This window comes from Dunckerocampus dactyliophorus, chromosome 4 (genome assembly GCF_027744805.1).
Source record: "Dunckerocampus dactyliophorus isolate RoL2022-P2 chromosome 4, RoL_Ddac_1.1, whole genome shotgun sequence".
NCBI lineage: Eukaryota > Metazoa > Chordata > Actinopteri > Syngnathiformes > Syngnathidae > Dunckerocampus > Dunckerocampus dactyliophorus.
In genome coordinates, this window is record NC_072822.1 from 5,551,868 (window position 1) to 5,572,051 (window position 20,184).

The window sequence follows — 20,184 nt, forward strand, 5'->3', positions numbered from 1 at the left end:
GAAGCCTGTTTCTGCCACTGAAAAAAAATTATATCCTAAATGAAAGTCAAAATTACGAGATAAAAGGTCTAGATTATGAGATAAAAAGCCAAAATTACGAGATGCAAACTTTGCGTGTGCCGGGTGCCAAATGAATTCGCCCGTAATTTTGACTTTTTATCTTATAATTATGTGACTTTTGATCTCATAATTTCGACTTTTTATCTAAAGAACATTTTCCTTTGCTAGTACTTACCCCCGTTTTTGCCACCTACGCTTGCCATTTTTAGATGCTACTTAATGAGCCAAGTTTGAGAACCAGCACTCCAGCTCATTTCACCACTGAAATCAGGATGCGTCTGCCTGCTTGTGTTCACCACAGTGGTTTTCGCTCATCTGGGGGGAGGGGGACATCTAGTGGACAATACTGGCGATTCAGCATTACAATAAAAGAAAATCTCTGTCGTACGTTGCTGTATTACAGGTAGTCAAAACATATATACTGTATATACAGGTACATCAAAAAATTCAATTAATACAGGTTTGATTGAGTAGTATTGTCTTTCTAAAGATCTTTGACAGCAGATGTACCTAATGTTGAGGCCTGTCACGTGTGAAATTGTGCACAATATTGATTAGCTTTGTCACATAAGTGCGTGTGGCAAATTATGTTCCGCATAATATGCTCGCGCAGAATTACTCTTTTATACTTTATCAGATACACTTTTTTACACTTTACTATTTTACCTCCGTACGATAACAACTGTGGATCCAAACCGGAAGTGAAAACAGGGAATCATCTTGGCTGATTTCCAAGTTCCGGTGTTTCGTCCAATGGCAGGGCGCATCATTGAAGAATCATCACTCATTTGCATACTAGTGCACAGCGGCTGCGTTCGCGGGAAACCGGCTGGCGTAGTAGGCCTCCAGCCGCCTCATTTCGTAATAAGCCTATAGTTATTGTCGCTCAATTGAGTATCAAATCTTTCCACTGGCTTCTCAAAGCATCCGACATTGTTGTCTTTCTCGCACGGTCGACAGTTTGAACTGTCGTCCGTGTATTACGTCGGCTAGCACGCTGAGTCTCACTGCACCGGGGCTAAAAGCCCTAGACATCTTCTAGCCGGGACAAAAGGCTTCCACTGGCAGGAATGAGATAGCACGGCAACATGAGCCAGTTTAACTTGGAACGCTTTCGTTTTCACAAGACATCCGTCAAATTGCAGGAACGCGGCCCCAAAAGCCCGGAGTCTGAGAAGGAGAACAAGCCAGGTAAGCCAGCTTGCCTGAGCTGCTAGCCAGATGTGTAAAAAATGCTACAATTAGCTGTAGCTCCCGCCCGCATTGTTAGCATGCCTTGTGCATTGTACATTTGAATGACGACTGTTTTAGCCTCTAGTGTTGATAAACTGATAATGTATGACAAACCTCATAATTTAATGTGTTTTCTATGTCAACGAGACATGTACATATTGCTTTTGACGTAACAGTGCAGCGTTTGTTACATTGACGTCAGTTAACCCTTAAGAAGGCCACACACATTTGTCCCATCCATGCATCCATTTGCTATACCGCTTGTCCTTATATGGGTGACGGGTGAGCTGGACCCAATCCCAGCTGATTTTGGGGATGAGAGGCGGGATACACGTAGTCGCCAGCCAATCACAGAACACATACAAGAGGTTCTCAGTATGTGAAAGAGTTCCGTCACTTTGATGTCCTTGCTCATCTTCCACTAGTTCTCCCATGAGTCTCCTATTTACGAACCAAACAGTTTGGGTCGAAAATGTTGTAAACCGAGAACGACCTGTATATGCACACACTCACATTGACATCTATGGACTATTTAGAGTCTACATTTAACCCGGGGGTGTGCAAACTTTTTCTAGTGAGGGCCACATCCTGAAAAATGAAAGGATGCAAGGCCCACTTTGATATTTTGCAAACCAACACAGAGACATGCTAAGAAGCTATATATATGCTCAAGAACAACTGAATTTCACCTTTTGTACTATAGGTGAAATGCTACTAAAAATACCGTTTTTTTCCATAATAATAAAAGTTTATTCTTGTAAAATTGTGACTTTTGTTCTTCATTCGATTATGTTTTGTTAATATTTTGACTTTATTCCTGAAAAATTACAGCTGTTTTTTCCAAAAAAAAAATTATTTTCCAACTATTTAATTTCAGCTTTCCTCTTGTAAATTTTCTTCTCATAATTGTAACTTCATTCCCATATTATTTTTTATCTTTTTTATGTATTTTTTCTTTATTTCAACATTGTTACTAAAATGCTATCTTTCCTCATATTACCAGTTTATTCTCGTAAAATTGCAACTTTTCTCATTAGAAAACTATTTTTTTCTCTAAATATTTTGACAAAAATTTCTGCTGTTGATTTTTTTTATATAATTTTCCAAATATTTCAACTTTCTTCTTATATATTTGCTTCTCCTAATATTTTCAATTTATTCCCATGTTATAAATTTTCCCACAAGTTTCCAAAAATTACATTTTATTCATTTTTTATTAAAAAAAAATTTGTTTAATATTTCAACGTCATGCTACTAAAATGACATTTTTCCTCATTATTTTATTCTTGTGAAATTATGGCTTTTTTTTCCTTGCTAGATTGCAACGCTTTTTAATATTTTGACTTTTGAGAGATTTTCCCATTTTTGCTGCTGCTGTTGGGTTTTTTTTACGTTTCCTTGTTAAATTACATTTTTAGAATGTGCTGTGGGCCGCAAGTGGCCCACGGGCCGCACTTTGGACACCACTGATTTAACCTAACACACCGGAGAAAATCCAGGCGGGCACAGGGAGAACATGCAAACCCAGATCTCTCTTTTTATATGACAAAAAATGTCAGCTTCTCAAAAATTACTGAAAAAATTTGATATTCCCACTTTAAACAAGTCAGTCTTCTAAATCCGGGTAAGGAGTATTTGCTTATTTTTATTATTAGACCCTCAGATGGGTCAGTGATGGGAGCAGCATTGATATTCATACATTATTTTTTCCACAGCTGGGGTGTCCAAACTTTTTCCACCAAGGGCCTTATATGTATGAAAAAGTCGGCGGATGCGGGGACCGTTTTGATACTTCATTTTGTTTAAAAAAAAAAAAAAAAAAAAAAAACTTAAACGATTTATATGTATTTCAGGCAAAACAAACATTGTTACCTTTGTGTTGTAGGTGACAAAGTACATTATTATTAGCACATTATTATTATACCTTTTTGTTTTTTCTTTTTCATTGTTAGTTTTTTTATTGTTTAATTTCTAGAATGTGCTGCGGGCCAATATAAAACAAGCTGTGTGTGTGACGCAAATGGCCCCCGGCTGTAGTAATACAAAGTCATATATTCAAACATCCTGACATATTTCCTCCAATTTACATGTTTCCATTTGACTTATTGTTGCTCTCCAGGTAATATGACACCTGCCAAATCGTCATCAAAGTCCCATACCAGAGGGGTGGTTTTTGATGAGGTTATTGAGCTGTCTGACGACGATCAGCCAAGGAGACACTCTCGGTTGGCGTCAACCAAAATGGAAAAATAATGAAAGTATTTGGTTTTACGTTCCTACTGCTTATTAACCTGTGCTGTGATTTTTCAGGGCTCCTGTAGAGAAATCATCTCAAAGTGTCACAGAGAATGAGAATGAAGTGGAGGAAAAAATGTCAGAACTGGCCCAGATGTTCCCTCAGTTGTCAAGGCAGAAGCTCTTAGAGGTGAGTTGAAAAATGCTCCGTTTTCATTTACATTCTTTAGCAATATCTTTAGCATACTGAGAGGACTTTCTACAAAAAAAAAGCGCTCTACAGCTGTGGACGCTGTAGTGTTGAACTCCGCAGTCTCCACTTTGCCCTCAGCCTCCCCTTGGGTAAATTGTGTCACCTTATTGTGGCCAGCATAAAGTGAATGCAGAGACGCCCATTCTCCTCCACTGAATATCAGATGAGTGTTTCATGATACTTCACCACATTGTCAGGTTCTTGGCAGTACCAGCACATTGGATGGAGCTGTTGCTGCATGTCTGCTGATGTCTGGTGATAAAGGTATGAATCCAGTGAAATGTAACCCAATACAGCAACTCTTGAACTACACGTATTGTAGTTGGACAGCCAGCCAATAAAGCAGTTTATCTGTCTAATCCGTGGTCCATATTTGACATTGTTTTCAGACCCAGATTGTGTCAGGAAGAGAAAGCAGGATGGATCCGGCAGCTCAGAGAACAGCACAGATGCTCAACCCAACAAAAGAAGGAGACAATCAGTGGTGAGATCTTTAAAAAGAGCCGCAAAATGGGGATGGGGACGGGGACATACTGTATGTTGACTTTAATAACCTGTCTCAGTAATTTTGGCTTTCATGTAATGAGTTACTTTTGTGTTTGTCTTGCTGGTATTGAAACCAAAAGGCATCTGAGGAGGATGACGACGATGATGATGACTGCAAAGTGGATGGACCAAGTTGGGAGAAAAAGGAGGCAATGGTCAGAAAGCTGCAGAAAAGGTTTCCCGATCAAGACAAGGAGGTAATAAAAGGACTTTGCACTCTACAGTGTAACGTTGAAAGTTGAACACAATGTTCAATATTTTAACATTGTTGCATTACGTGTAAAAAGAAGTTAACCACTATAAAACGTTTTAAAAACATTTTCAACACATCATGCATGTTGACATTGGACACAAGTATTAGAACACTGCTTTGAATGCAACTTCCTGTATGTATTCCTCCATCCATCTTCTGTGCCGCTCATCCTCACTAGGGTCGTGGGTATGCTGGACCCTATCCCAGCTGACTTCGGGCGAGAGGTAGGGTCGCCAGTCAATCGCAGGGCACATATAGACAAACAACCATTCACTCTGTCACTCTGACATTCATACCTATGGACAATTTAGATTCGCCAGTTAACCTAACATGCATGTTTTTGGAATGTGGGAGGAAAAAACCCACACGCATTGGGAAAACATGCAAACGCCCGACAGAGATTTTAACCCGGATCTTCCCAATCCCCTAACTTTGTGGCCAACATGCTAACCACTAGGCCACGGTGCAACCCACTTGTTTGTATTGCTCTCTTCTGGCCTTGTTGAGGCTGCCCGTTCTTTAGTAATGAGTGTCACAAAATAAGGAAAAAAACAAAAGAAAAGGCAAACCCCCAAGTTAATCCGTTGTTGCTCGTCTTGTGACAGCAGTTCAAATGAGAGGTGTAATTTTGTCAAATTTTTTGCTGAATTCTGAGCCATTGACTTGAGAGATTCCAATGTACTAAAGTCGGGGCCAGACGTTTTGGAAATATGACAAGTATTCGTTTGCTGCTTTAGTGTTTTTAGATTTTTTCCAGAATTTACTATGTTATTCCCCAAGCCACTTAGCTGTCACTTTTGCCTCTAGAAGAGACATTGTTCGTCACTAAACTGTTCTTGGATTGTTGGGAGAAGTTGCTTTCGGAGGCTGTTTTGGTACCATTGTTTATTCATGGGTGTCGTCTTGGGCAGAATTGTGAGTAAGCCCACTCCCTTGCCTGAGAAGCAACCTCACGCATGAAGGATTTCAGGATGCTTTACTGTTGGCATGACGAAGGACATGATGGTAGCGCTCACCTTTTCTTCTCTGGACAAGCTTTTTTCGGCTCCAAACAATCACAAAGGGGATTCATCAGAGAAAATGGTTTTACCTCAGTCTTCAGGAGTCCAGTACCAGGATCTTTTGTAAAATACCAGTCTGTTCCTCATGTCTTTCCTGGAGAGAAGTGGCTTGTATGCGCCCTTCTTGATACCAGGCAAAAGTCCAAATGTCTTCGCCTCACTGTGCATGCAGATGCACTACCACCTGCCTGCTCCCATTCCTGAGCAAGCGCTGCATTGGTGGTGGCTCGATCCCGAAGCTAAATCAACTTTCGGAGACAGTTCCGACACTTGCTGGGCGTTCTTGGGTGCCCTGAAGCCTTCTTCTCAACAATTGAACCTCTCTCCTTCAAGTTCTTAATGATCTGTTAAATGCTTGGTGTAGGTGCCATCCTATTAGGAGCAATATCCTTGCCTGTGAGGCCCCATTTGTGCTAAGCAATGATGACTGCATGTGTTTCCTTGCAGGTAACCATGGTTAACAGGAAAAAACATTTTTTTTCAGTGCTGGTGAAGAAATTCTCCGCAACCTACTGAAGCTCAAAAGGACCACTTTTTCACCTCCCCTTACGTGTTTGTTAATCTCCAATTATGAGAAGGAAAGACGACTCACACACTGGTATTAGATTTACAAAATCTATTGAAAAATAAATCAGACAGAATAATTTCCCATTCGGGCTAGCTGTCTCTCCGAATGTCCTCCTGTGGCTTCCTGACCAGAAGGAGAGAGAGTCCGCCCCGATCGTTTGTCCCCTCTTCGTTTTTATAATTGTATTCCTCAGACGATCGGCTCCAGTGTCTCACAAGATAACTGTGTCCCGGATTCTTTGACGAAGCTTGTGTGACGCCAGCAAGTGATAGTCAGAGCCTTCGCTGACTCGTTGACACTTTTCCTGCACAAACAGCACATACTTATACCCGTCTGTCTCAAGGCCTACGGTACTTTGACTATGTTTTTGTACCCATATCAGGCTGCTGGTCCAGCTGGCTTTGGGTGATTGTACACTGTGTGAGCTCACACTATTTCTGTTTGACATACTTAAACAGTTGTTCATCTACTCAGCTAATTGTTTAATAAAGCATTTCTATAAACTACTTACTCACTCAATTAATGGATTACGGTAATCAATATAAGTTATTTCTCCAATGTACTTATATTAAGGCACTTAGTTAATACATCAATCAATAAAACTGTTTCTCTAAAATCTGTTTGTAATAAATATTTACTCACTCAGCTAGCAAGTTAAAACAATGTTATCCTACACTGAGGAATCACTAACATGTCAGCTGGCTCTTTTGTGGCAGGGAAAAAATGCAGTAATGTTTCTGTTTTGGGGTGGGGCAAGTTCATTTTCATGACAAAGAGGGACTTTGCAGTTAATTACCATTCATTTATATATGCAAATTGCCATCATAAAAATTGAGGCAGCAGACTTTGTGAAAATTAATATTTTCTATATGACTATACTTGAAAATGGCTACAGCCCAGTCAAATGACGGTTAACACAAGAATCCTATTTTGTGTTAATGTAGGAGCTACGCATGGTGCTGCAGGAACACGACTGGAATGTCGATGAAGCTCTCCAGGTTCTGAAAATGTTCTCTGACCCAGGTTTGGACACATCTCCCATGTTGTCTTTCTTGTATCTACATCTGTTGTGTCCAGTTCCCTCTCATGCTGATGGTCTGTAATTTTTGTGAACAACATGCAGATAGCGCCAGCATCAGCTCGCCTGACTACGCGCCGAAGAAGTCCCGCCAAGCAAAGAGCAGCAAAGACAAGTCGCAAACCACATTGCACCAACGCTGGAGTTCGGACAAAAGTAAAAGCAAGACCAATGCTAAGAATTCCAAAGACTTCAGGGATGTGAGTCAGTCAGAGGACGATTCAGAAGTTACAGTGGACAGTGATGACTTTTCAGACGAGAAAGATGAAGAACAGTCCATAAACACAAGCGATACTTCCTTCCTGTCCTCTTGGTTAGTAAGGACAACTACCTCTATCTCTCAGAAGCCGTCCGCTTCCTCCTCCTCCTCCTCCTCCTCCTCTGCTGCCCAAATGCTGCCCAGGTTTACCAGTGGGACAATTATAGCCCAGAAGCAAGCGGTTGAGAGGAAGAAGAAAGCCCGCGCCTCAGATGAGCACTTCAGTTCCGAGGATGAAGAGGACGATGACAGCAGCGAATTCGACAACTCAGACGAAGAGTTGAAAACATCTAAAAGCTCGGGAGACATGAAGGAGCAGGTCCTCCTCTTCTTTCAGGAATCTACAATTGACGAGCTGGCTCTGATTTCTGGTTGCTCTGTTAAGAAAGCCATGAAGATAGTGCAGCTGCGGCCCTTTAAAAACTGGATAAGCCTGGTGAGAAACCTTGTGGTTGTCTTGGTAACGTTTCAGTTCTGGACTGCAGAAGAATATACAGTATGGGAATTCACATGATCAAAGAGAAAATGTTTCCTTTGTAACACAGAAGTTAAGTCACCACAGTAAACGTGGTTAAAACAAGCATATTTCATATTAAGTTAGTTGAAAGTAGGCAGGCATCAGGTAGTCCCATGCACACTGCACTGATTTTACCGGTTTAAATGTATTGGATCTATCCATTCACCCAGCCAAAAGTACATAAATTTTCAGTGACATTGAAATTGTTTATTTTATTCCACATTCTTTTTATTGTTGTACCATAAAAATGGCTGATAAAAGCACTGTTCAAATATCCATCCATCCATCCATCCATTTTCTATACCGCTTCCTCCTCATTAGGGTCGCGGGGGCATGCTGGAGCCTATCCCAGCTGACTTCGGGCGACAGGTGGGGTACACCCTGGACTGGTCGCCAGCCAATCGCAGGGCACATATAGACAAACAACCATTCACACTCACATTCATACCTATGGACAATTTAGAGTCACCAATTAACCTCACCTGTTCAAATATAAGTTTTCAATTAAAAAAAATATTTTAGTAGTTTGTGGATTTTTATTTTTCCCCGCAAATGATCAGATCATTCCTATAAATTACCAAAACCTTCCTCCCATTTTACAGTCATCAGGGTTAGAAACCTCATTTGTTGCACTAAACCATAAATTTTCTTGCTTTGACAGCACTGACATTCTATTTGAGAAATACTTCCCCCAAAATTAAAGCAACTTTTCCTTCGCTCTTAGACCGAACTCATCCACAAGGACAACGGGCTGTCGGAGGACCTGCTGCTGGGCTGCAAAGTGGTTCTTAAGGAGCGCACCATCGTGCAGAGGCTCATGTGCAGTTGCGAGACCATTTCCTCCAAGATGGTCAAGCAGGTCACGGGGGTGATGAGGAGCGGGACGGGGGCCGTGAAACAGCCCAGCTTTCTCAATAACCAGTCAGTAGCACGGATTTGTAATAGTCATAATATTCTCAGAGCGATTTGGGGTTGTGATTGTTGTTCCTCGCATGTCTCGCATTTGTCATTCAGGCTGCAGCTGAAACCTTATCAGCTCATTGGTCTAAGGTGGCTGCTGCTTCTGCACGAGCACCAACTGAGCGGTATCCTCGCTGATGAGATGGTGAGAATCTATAAGGGAGGACATTGCATCAATCTACTTTATGTCCATTTTGCTGACTCGCCAACATGTATGCACTTTTTTGTATTCCAAGCGCAATTTGACGCTTGAATACGCTTTGCTGCTGTACAAATATGCATTTTGTTGCATTTCGACGGTTTCATTTGCAGAGTTCAGTCTCTGAAACCTGTGTTGACACACCAGCATATGCTACACCGGCTCGTTGAGGCAAACACTCTTGCGTCGCGTGACGTGCACCTCCAAAAAATGTAATATGAAGGCTTATCTGTGCTGGGCATGATTAAACAACTTATGTTACAGATGTATCCTCTCAAATGAAGTTTTCAATTTTGGGGAATCAAATTCATTCCGATGTTATGTTATGACATATTGAGGCAGTGGGGGCGTAATTGATTTGGGTACTTGGATTAATCCAGTTTGCTGCTGAAACCACTGCCAAAAATCAAAACAAAAATATAACTGCAAAAAGTTTTTGAGACAGTGACATGAGAACAGGGGAGTCATTGTGAAAAAATGTTAAGCATAATGGGAACATAAAAGAACTATTACTACTTGCCACTCATCTGTTATAAATGTATTTTCGGTACAAGTACAATCATTTCAAGTATAATTCACAGAATTTTTGCTGATCAGACAAAAAACTGCAGAGAAAAATCATTAGGTGGGACAAGCTGTACAAGCTGCCACACTTAAAGCATGAGTTAGTGCCCCAGAAGCCGTGAACCTCACTGGACGTCACTGGGTTCAACCCGCTAAAAGTTCTTGTGTTAGGTTTTTGACTTGTTCATAATGATAATGTGGCTGCCTCTCTCAATAATCCTCTCATTGTTTCTCTCTCAGGGTTTGGGGAAAACCATCCAGGCTATTGCCTTCCTTGCCCAGTTACTCCAGAATGGAATAGAGGGTCCTCACCTCATCGCTGTGCCTGCTTCTACACTCGGTAAAACACACACCCCCCCACTAAACATGCACACATTAATTATCCGGAAGGTTTCTGGGGTTTAGTCTACCTCTTAATTTAACCAAATGGCTGAAGTGTGACATCTAAAATATGCCTGGAGCTTGTTTTGGCTCTTTTAGAATGTATTGTTGAGAAGTAATATAACGCATATCTTTTTCCTCTTCTCCAGATAACTGGGTCAGAGAGCTGAAAATGTGGTGTCCGAGTCTGAAAGTCATAGTTTATTGTGGTAGGGTGCTTAGTTCTTTTTTTCCTTCTTTTTCCTATCCAAAAACCATTCACCAATATGTGCATGTGTTCTCTGTGAAGCATTGTCGCTATTTTGAGGCATAAATGCGTGTCTTGGTGTCGTGTGTAGGATCTGTGGAGGACCGTCGCTACCTCAAGCACGACATCCTCAATGGAGACCTTGAATTTAACGTCGTCGTCACCACGTGAGCATCTCATCGGGCGCATTCGATACCCACCTTGGGTTTCGACTCTGTTTCACCCTGTGTGTTCCCGTTGCCATCCACAGGTACAACTTTGTCATCGGTAACGACAACGACCGTGGTCTGTTCCGCAAGCTGCACGTCACGTACGCCATCTTTGATGAAGGCCACATGCTGAAGAACATGAAATCGCTGCGCTATCGCCACCTCATGTCTATCAATGTGAGATGAGTGTTGTGTGATACCCCTGCCCTAACTGCCATCATCACATGATACTGTTCTCTTTTCCACTCAGGCCAAGCATCGCTTGCTGCTTACTGGCACTCCTTTACAGAACAACCTCTTAGAGCTGATGTCACTCCTCAACTTCATCATGCCGTCACTGTTCTCCAGCTCCACCACACAGCTCTCCAAAATGTTTTCTTTGGTATGTTTTTGTATGTGAGCCTTTTTTGTCATTTTAAAGCAGGTTAGGATTTACATTGGAGCTTATGACCTGACTTGTTCCTATTCAGAAACATTTTCCCCATGGGAAATAAAACACGTCATTACTTGTACAGGCAGTGTTCATTTTTCACATTAGCTCACAAGTGTAAAAATAAGTTAACCCATGATTTGTCCTGAAAATGTTGTATCAAATTGTACAACCCCCTTCATATACAGACCACAATAATGCCACAATGTGAGGTACACATGAAGTCTGTACAAGAAGGAATGTAAAAATAAATTTTATACCTTTGCAGAATGATAACAAATATAGCACAGATGAAGTGTGAAATCGTACTGGTAAACGACGACATGCTTGCTGCCTCATGTAACCATATTGTGCAATAACACACGTTCTCTGTAGAAATCGCACGAGGAGCAGAGTCGTTTTGAGAAAGATCGCATCTCTCAGGCCAAACGCATCATGAAACCCTTCATCCTCAGAAGAGTTAAGAATGAGGTAAGTCAATAATTTTTGCTTTAACAACCAAAGCTGAGTTGTTTTTGAGTGTCAGTCTTTTTTTCTTTTTTTTTTAAATCAAATTTCACAGTGTTATCTTAAATGAATCATATTACAACAAAGATATCGCTAAATTAACCCCAATTGGATTTCTGCCACTGAAAGAAAAAAAAATCCCAATGGTAATAATTATGAGTCAGAATTATGAGATAGTAAAAGTTGAAATTAGATTGAACAAGTGATAAATACGCAGATTACTCACGCAATGGGGGGGTCCAATATTAGTGCAGACCTGCCAACATGTACAAATTTATTGTACTCGAGATGCAATTTGACTACATAACATTGACAATACATATGCTTGTATGCTTCACAGCTCTCCATGTTGGATTTTCCTGGTTTCAGTTTTGAGTTCAGTCTGTACAGGACAGACGAATAAATAGATACAGTATTATCAGTTTCTCAGTAGTATTTTACATGGTTGGGGCGGCGGGAAAACATTTTTGAGAACAAAAAACATAATTGAGAACCACTGACTTAAAGGAATAAAGAACGGGCACCACTAAAACAGTCTTTTTTTACAATAGCAAAGTTATAATAATGAGATAAAAAAGTTGGAATTGTGATGTAGGAAAGTCATAATTATGAGTCATAATTATGACATAAAAAGTCAAAATTATGAGATACAAACTGCACATCTGCCACCACCCTCACTGGAACCTTTGTCACATGGTAGTTTGTATCTCATAATTTTGACTTTATCTCATAATTATGACTTTTCTATCTCATAATTATGACTTACCATTGTGATATTTTTTTTCCCTTCAGTGGCGGAAACGGGCTTCCATACAATGTCCAGGAGGTAGTGTTTTCATTGTAGTTGTACCATTTGCAGGTCCTCAAGCAGCTGCCTGCCAAGGAGGAGAAGGTGGAGTTCTGCCCCATGAGTGAGAAGCAACAGGTTCTCTACCAGAGTCTCTTGAAAAAGTTCAAGGCTTCCACCAGCGGCGAGAGTAAGCTATATTTACCACGTCTTGTGTGGCAGAAGTTTAATCAGGCCGTTCTGACTTCTTTGTTTCCTCGCAGAGCGCGAGTTGAGTAACGTAATTATGCAGTTAAGGAAGATGGCCAACCATCCATTGCTTCATCGGCAATACTACACCACGGAGAAGCTCAAGGCCATGAGCAAACTCATGCTCAAGGTTAGTAAAGGTCTTATACAGTCGTCCCTCGCTACATCGTGGGTTCGAACATCATGCCCTCTATTGTGGTTTTTCACAAAGTAATTAATTAATAAATGATTGCCGTTTCATGGTTGAATGCGGCCTATTATTAGCAGAAAATATGCATTCTTTAGCAAATTGTAGTTATTTTTGGCCAAAATTAAGCATTTTTAAGCATAAAAAAGGTCAAATGAACTAAAATACAAATACAAGGCAGAAGAAACGTAATTGTGAATGTAGTAGGCCTACTGTATTCTACGTTGGCCACTAGGTGTCGGTGTTAAAAAGGTTTAAATTATCTCTCAACATAATAATAGCATAATAATTATAATAACAATGCGTGCTATTGTTGGGGCCATAACACACGACAAACTAAACTCTGAACTCTGAACTAAACTCTGTCTTGTACACATCTGTCCACCTGCCATTAAGGTCCGCAAGGGAACACATTTACTGTGACACACACGGGCAGGAATTTTATTTACATCTTAAATGGCTTATTTACTCTTACACCTGCTGTATTGGGTAATACGAGTGTAGAGCAATTTAAAGCCGCCATTACACAACATTGAGACAGTAGCCACCACAGGATGTACACCATCCAGGTGTACAAGGAACTGCTAATGTGTGAGTCTGTTATTTTCTATATGTATTATTTTCTCTGATTATATCTACTATATTGGGTAATAAAAATGTAAAGGTGACTACATGGGTGTTGTTTCATGTCTAGAGTGCTCTAATGTTAAAAAATGTTTTTAAAACATCGTAAACCGGTTTTCTATGCTATATTTTGTCTAATATTGCATCCTACGTTGCGGAAATTCACTTATCGCGGTCAGTATGGAACCAATTAACCGCAATAAACCAGGGATCACTGTATAGGGATCAGTGAAGTTCTTATTCATTTGACCCAATAATATGCTCTCCTCTTACTCAGGAGCCAACTCACGTTGATGCAGACGCCGCGTTGATCCAGGAGGACATGGAGGTGATGTCGGACTTTGAGCTGCATCGTCTGTGCCAGCAGTACTTGTCCATCAGCTCCTACCAGTTAGAGAACCATCTGCTCCTTGACTCTGGGAAGTTCCACTGGCTCACAGAAATGCTGGCGTCACTCAAAGAGAAGGTTAGCCGCACATAGTTGAGTACAACTGTGTGCCCCATTTGTGATTTAGGTTACAGCGAATGTTTGTTTTATCCCTGCAGGGTGATCGGGTTGTGCTGTTCAGTCAGTTCACCATGATGCTGGACATTGTGGAGGTACTGCTGAAGCATCTCAATCATCGTTATGTGAGACTGGATGGATGTACACCAATAGCGGACAGGTCAGCTTGACAGGCAGTCAAAGCATTTGCGCTTCAGAACTGTTTAATTCCTTAAAAATACTATTTTTGGAGATGACTGGTTTTAGACAATATGTTGAATGATGCCTTTTGTCCCGCAGGATTGTTCTGATTGACGAGTTCAACACGGACCGCGATATATTTATATTTCTGCTGTCAACCCGTGCCGGTGGCCTCGGCATCAATCTCACGTCCGCCAACGTCGTTATTTTACACGACATTGACTGGAACCCCTACAACGACAAGCAGGCCGAGGACCGGTGTCACCGTGTGGGCCAAACCAGGTACAATGAAGCATTTTTTTACCCACCGTTGGTAGGTAGACCAACACTAAATGCGCCCGTCGTATTTGTGACAGGACTGTGCGGGTCATTAAGATGATCAGTAAGGGCAGCATCGAGGACGATATACTGCAGCTGGGCCAAAGGAAGCTCAAACTGGAGCAGGACATGACGGCTGCTGAACAGAGTAGGGATCCATGCACACACATCACACTCATTTTTCACCTCTTATTTTTATGGTAAAGCCCAGCTAATATCTACGTTGCACCGGATGTTTGCAAATACCATATTTCCTCAAATAGTGGCCTCCCCTCACGCTGGATGTGTTGTCCAAATGAAAAAAGAAATGCCTCCAATACAATGATATATTACCTTATAGTATTATTAAGCATAATATCATTTGTATGAATAAAGCATAAAGACCGGCTCTCTAGTAATCACCTTATATTGATAATAGGAACCCAGGGTTTTCCTCTAGAATTTTTACAAGTTGTGGTGGTGGGCTGCATGGGAGGGCGGATTGCTGCCGCTGTGGCGTGCCACTGCTGCATCTGCAATTTTTTTTAAATTATGACAATAACAATTTTGATGACTTATTTATTTATGAGCTTATTTAACTTTTTCCAACAAGCAGCAGACATGAACTGAGAACATTGCAAAACTGTGAATTTAATGGCAAAGTTGCTGAGAGCAAGTATTCTTTGGTGAACTGCTCGGCATCAGCTGCTGACCTACTGCTAGCATTCGAGCTACCTGTTGGAGACCCCCTGTGATACGGTCACTATCTTAAAGCCGGACACACTATGTGTTTATGTTGAACAACTTAGACACACAACTAGTGTTTTAAAGACAAGCCATAAGTATTACAATGATAACAAGAGTGCAAGATTAAGTGACACTTAAAAAAACAAGTTAGCATTACCCCATGAACGTGATAGTCACTTGAAGCTCGCCCGTGGGACAAAAACGAGCTCGTTAACTGCCCCCAGAGAGGCAGTGAGTGAACAAAGATGCCAGAAAGTCAAATAAGATTAAAACTTGAGCGATCACGCACGCTGGCATATATAGGCTTAAAGCTGTCGCCAATTGACGACACATTTTGCAGACTATTTTTCATTCTCTCGATAATGACGAACAAAGTGAACATCAACGCAGGACGGACTGCGTACTTTAATCTGGTCACACATGCATGTGCATGTTCATCAAAAATCCAAATCCAAATTTTCTTTATCAAAATAAAGTGCAGTGAAACATTTTTATGTTATTTTTAATTGTTTTCAAACTAATATCAATCTCAATATGTGTGTAAATAATAGGCTATATATGTATATATCTATATAACATATACTGTATATCCATTCATACAATATATTATTTCACACTATTTTCAAGGTGTGGCGGTGCGCCACAATCAGTTAAATGTAGCGGAAACCCTGATAGGCACCTACTGCTCTCTGCAATTGAGTAAATCCAGTAAATGCACCTGGATACTGTCTGAGAAAATATGTTACTGATAAAAGATTCAGTCATTTGAGAGCTGTGCCTAAAATGCAATTGAAATAATAGTTACAATCATAAGGGCAAATAAAAGGTTTGAAATCTGCAGCTAAATACCGTGATGTGTAATGCTATAAAGAGTACCAAAGACATATTTTATTCATTTCAGTTCCTACATGTTTCAGGCTACTTGCGAACTTTGTGACGTAGACATATAAAAAGATTGAAAAGTTCATGTTTTTTTTAGGTGGTGCGGGGACCATACCTGAAGACATGGCATCTTTGCTCAAAGCTTCACTGGGACTGTGATATTCAAACACGTGAAACTAAATGACTTGAGTGGGCGAAGGGGGAATATTTCACTGGCATCTGTGATCCTGGGCAGGCTTGAATTTTGACAAAACTGACACTGACCTGTGCCTGTTTTGGAAATACCCACCTTTTGCTGTATGATGAAGATAACCAGTGTTGAAGCACTAAACAGTGTGCCTTTCCATTGTTTTCTCCTCAGAGCATACAAGGGCCTCAAGCTTTCACTTTCAGACTGATAGTCATGCAAAATTGTAGCGAGGTGCTGAAACTTGATAAACAGCACAAACCATTGCTTCATGATTTTGACTTCAGTCAAACAGGACTAGATGTATGTGTTGGCGAAGGAATGAGAGCTTATACTATATACAGTATATCAAGAAAAGCAAGACCTTGCGAATACGTATTGTCGGTCTATGTCTTCCAAAATAACTAAGAAAAGCCAAGACCAAGAAAAGGCTTCTTTTGTCAAATGCTATTAGCAAGAGGAGGTAGAGTCAATGTACAAAAACTTACAAAAAAACATATTTAACATGTAGTTTCTTGTAAAACAGAGAACCACTGCTTCCGGTGTTATTGTGATATTGAACAAAGCAAAAGTTGTCCTGAAGGATAATGCATTTTTGCAGGTTGTTGTTCTTAATTTCTTCTTGATGCCCCTGATGCATTGGTCAACGATATTGATGAGTCTAGGAAGCAGCTGCTACATTGACGTAGACTACTGTATGATTGATGACTAATGTGTGGTAAGTGTTACTCTTTTGTAAGGCATTTCAAATAAGAGTTTTTGTCTTTTTATGTGTTCATTTGAGTTTAATAAAACACTTTTAATTAAATAAATGCACAGATGGTTGTGTAACTGTATATTCAAACCACAATCCATAATAGCTTCATTGGGAGTTTTGAAAAGAGAATTTAAGCATTTGAAACCATGTTTTCAGCTATATCTATCACAAATATACTGATTATATATATATATATATATATGGTAAGCTTATAAATGTTCATGTCAAGCTAAGTCTAATGTACAGTACAAGATATGAAAACTAGCCCTTTGTAGGAATTACCATGGAAAAAAAAGTCTCTCATAAGGTAAGGTCAGGAAGTGCTGGTACGTGGTGAGGTGTCATTCTATTTCAAGAAAACCAACTATCTCAATCTACTACTGAAATAAGAAACTACCATCAAGTCATCTACTCTGCATTGGGGGAGTAGCGTCCACAGCTGAAGCCTGTCAAGTGAGCGTCACACGTAATAGTGTAGGAAAAGTACAGAACTCCTTTGCTCAGCTGACAGCTCAGAGAATGAGTTCCTCGCTCAGGAAAGACGAGGCATCTGCCCGCCACATCGTTGTACAGAACGTCTCTATCCCACACTTCAAACCTCAACTCCTGCCCCAGCTCCACCGAGCCAAAGTAATAGGTGGCGTTCCACACGGGGTCATTGTTGTCTATAACAGTCTCCGTCTCCTCGTACATGCCGTTGTAGAAGATCTTCACAAAGGCATCAGTTTTGGTGAAGGTGTCTGCTCTGAGGCCAGCCGCTCTGTGGATTTCCAGTTTGAGTGTCCCTCGGCCAGCCCGCAGGGGACAGCAGTTATGGTCCAGGTTGGGAGTCGGGGAGCAGTTCTTGAAACCAAGGTGGTCCTCCTGCAGCCTGTTCTCCTGGATGTACTGTGAGATGGTTGCTCTCAGGTTTGTGCTGATCTGCGAATCCTCCACCAGATGGTGCAGGGGGAAAATCCCATAAGAAACCACATCTGGATTGTTTTGAAGGCTGTTCATCCAACTGTGGTATGCCTCGGAAGGGTCCTGCTGGTAGAGGATGTCCGGAAAATACTTCTCCCCTCCAATAACTTCAATCTTATGGGTCATGAAGCCCTGATAGAAGCCCATGCTCATGTTGCCCTTCAAGAGGTCGTCACATTTGTTGGAGTAGGATGCATTAGCAGGGAGGAATCCCAAGGCCATGCGGAGTTCAGCATTCAGGCAGTTTTTGATCTCCGACTCTGAAAACCCCTTTAGTGTGGCTAGGCAGGTCCTGAAGGCCGTGATTCGCCTCACCTTGCCGCCAAGTTGAACCTCGGAAATAGAATCAAGAATTATTTAATTGCTGATCAAAGGTACTTGTCACAAATCAACACAGTCCAAGACCTTATCAGGATCTGACCTGGTGTATGTAGTGTGTTCCATAGGTGTCGATGAGCCGTCTGTACAGGGCTCTGTTCTGGGATGTGTTTAGGCTCTGCGGGAGTCTCTTCAGATGTTTTGTGAACTCTGCGCTCAGCTGGGGGTGGTCAGCGACTCTGTAGCTGAAATGATAAAAGGCACATGGAGGTCAGTATATTCAGATTGTTGTTGTAAATCAGGTTGATTAGGACTGCTTGGAAACCTGTTTGCTGAACTTTTGCTTGGTAGTACACACAGTAATTTGGGTTTTCCCACCAACTGTGAACTATGGTTTTAGGTGTCATGGAAAGTGTTGCTTGGCTTTTGTCACTATTGTGTGGAGAAATAAGCATGGTTCATGTTTTGAGGCCCCTTTCATCTGCCCATTCTCATTTACCTGTAGTAGGTACAACTGATTTCATGGATGGCAAAAGTGGCCTTGTCCACGCTGTGCTGCGATCGAGCAAACTTAGCCAACTCTGAGCGGCTCCCTCCCAAAAGTGCCTTTCCAATGTTATCAAGGTTCAAGCCCACACCCCAGTTGTTGTTCACCAGTGAGCTGGAGCTGCGTAACAGCGAGTCGACCGAGTGGTGTAGGGCACTAGAAAGCTGCTTGCTGCATCGACTGAAGGGGCGCCAGTCAAGCACAGCAGCTGGGAGTCTCTGAATCTGAGGACGATAAAAATGTGGAAATAACAAGGGGGAAGCAGGAGCTCACAACAATAAGATGCATTAATTTGCAGGTATAGTTTTTGTTTTGTTTTTTTTTTTATGTCACCTGTCCTTCGTGAAAGCGGTTTGGACACAGTGTGCATGTGTGGTTGTCAGTCAGATGAGCTTTGACATTAATGACATACGCCCCTGTTCGACGCATCCGGACCACGTCAAAACCCTCCCCTGCCAGATTGTAGCCAGGGATGAAGGCAGCTTTTTGGCACTCTGTCACAGAGCCAAGCCGACAGGCCCGGACCCTGCTGAACTCCAAAATGAGTGGCAATGCCAACGCCAACAAGACAAAGCTGCTTGTATGGAATCCTTTGGATGGCATGGTTACCTAAATGCAGGGTGAACAAGCAGCATATTCAATGAAGCCTTTCTTGCAAGGATTTACTCTTGGTTTATTTGTACATCTGAATACATTTCCACGGTTTTGCTTGAAGAACTGGAGCATGTAATCCTGCCGCATTTGTGAAAAACACTTGAAGGGACTGTCCACACCTACCTCAGATTGTGTCTTATCCTTCCTTCAGTGAAAATAGTGCAGAAATTCCTCTGAAGTGTCGAGGGTGCCACCCTATAAAGGTCCTGCTGGACATAAAGCTGCAGACTGACCGAGATTCCAGCTGATGCCTCACTTTTGTCTGTGGTCCGTTGTTTGAAAAACACCAAGGAGGGACTTCATGGCTCAGGGCTTTTTGTTTTTCTGTCCCTTTTCTCTCTCTCTCTCTCTCTCTCTCTCTCTCTCTCTCTCTCTCTCTCTCGCTCTGTCTCTCACCCCTTGAAGCTGTTCCAATTTCTTCTGCGTGAGCCGGTTTGTTTTCATGTTCAAGATCTCCCTCTAGTCCCTCGCAGCTGTGTATGTGCATGTGTGGGGGAGGGTGGTTCTTTTATTCTTGTAAGCGCAAGATGGGTAACTGCACATTTACCGGAAATGGATGGCTGCGTGCGAGAGGGATAGTCCTGTGGTGACTGTGCGTGTGTGTATGTGCGTGCACGCTTTTGTTCATACAGTGTCTGAGCCCGTCTGTCTGTGTGCTGATAGTCTTACCATAACCATGAAGGTCGCTTAAGCCAATGTATATTTATACATGTGGTTAGATTCTAGGCTGTTTTTTCTTC

The 20,184-nt window shown here is 41.6% G+C and overlaps 2 protein-coding genes across 3 annotated transcripts; one reads left to right on the forward strand and one right to left on the reverse strand.

Annotated features, from left to right (window-relative positions):
* Positions 1–858: 858 nt before the first annotated feature.
* Positions 859–17,131, forward strand: smarcad1a (SWI/SNF-related, matrix-associated actin-dependent regulator of chromatin, subfamily a, containing DEAD/H box 1 a). Its single transcript, XM_054773581.1, is given in 23 exon segments — positions 859–1,251; positions 3,413–3,518; positions 3,604–3,718; positions 3,979–4,045; positions 4,171–4,265; positions 4,408–4,524; positions 7,154–7,308; positions 7,310–7,982; positions 8,788–8,984; positions 9,078–9,168; positions 10,027–10,126; positions 10,317–10,376; positions 10,506–10,581; positions 10,665–10,800; positions 10,874–11,005; positions 11,429–11,524; positions 12,420–12,537; positions 12,611–12,726; positions 13,685–13,873; positions 13,954–14,072; positions 14,192–14,374; positions 14,449–14,558; positions 16,116–17,131. Coding segments are annotated over 23 exon segments (3,216 nt in total). The 5' UTR covers positions 859–1,148; the 3' UTR covers positions 16,178–17,131.
* On the reverse strand, positions 15,093–19,847 carry prf1.5 (perforin 1.5). Of its 2 annotated transcripts, XM_054773583.1 has the most exons (5): positions 19,568–19,847; positions 19,124–19,399; positions 18,743–19,014; positions 18,347–18,488; positions 15,099–18,258 (listed from the first exon to the last, which is right to left on the reverse strand). In XM_054773583.1, exons 2-5 carry the CDS (start codon positions 19,391–19,393, stop codon positions 17,371–17,373), a joined length of 1,572 nt encoding a protein of 523 aa, XP_054629558.1. In that variant the 5' UTR covers positions 19,394–19,399; positions 19,568–19,847; the 3' UTR covers positions 15,099–17,370. The 2 variants fall into 2 exon arrangements, with proteins under 2 accessions (XP_054629560.1, XP_054629558.1); XM_054773585.1 differs by lacking the exon at positions 19,568–19,847 and having other exon boundaries at positions 15,093–18,258; positions 18,898–19,302.
* Between the last annotated feature and the right edge of the window lie 337 nt (positions 19,848–20,184).

Bases quoted from the DNA above. Each gene is read 5' to 3' on its own strand.
- prf1.5 (XM_054773583.1), bottom strand. From the start codon at position 19,393: ATGCCATCCAAAGGATTCCATACAAGCAGCTTTGTCTTGTTGGCGTTG. The intron at 19,015-19,123 runs GTGACATAAAAA...TATCGTCCTCAG, and splicing joins ACCGCTTTCACGAAGGACAG to ATTCAGAGACTCCCAGCTGC. The intron at 18,259-18,346 runs GTCAGATCCTGA...TCTATTTCCGAG, and splicing joins GAACACACTACATACACCAG to GTTCAACTTGGCGGCAAGGT.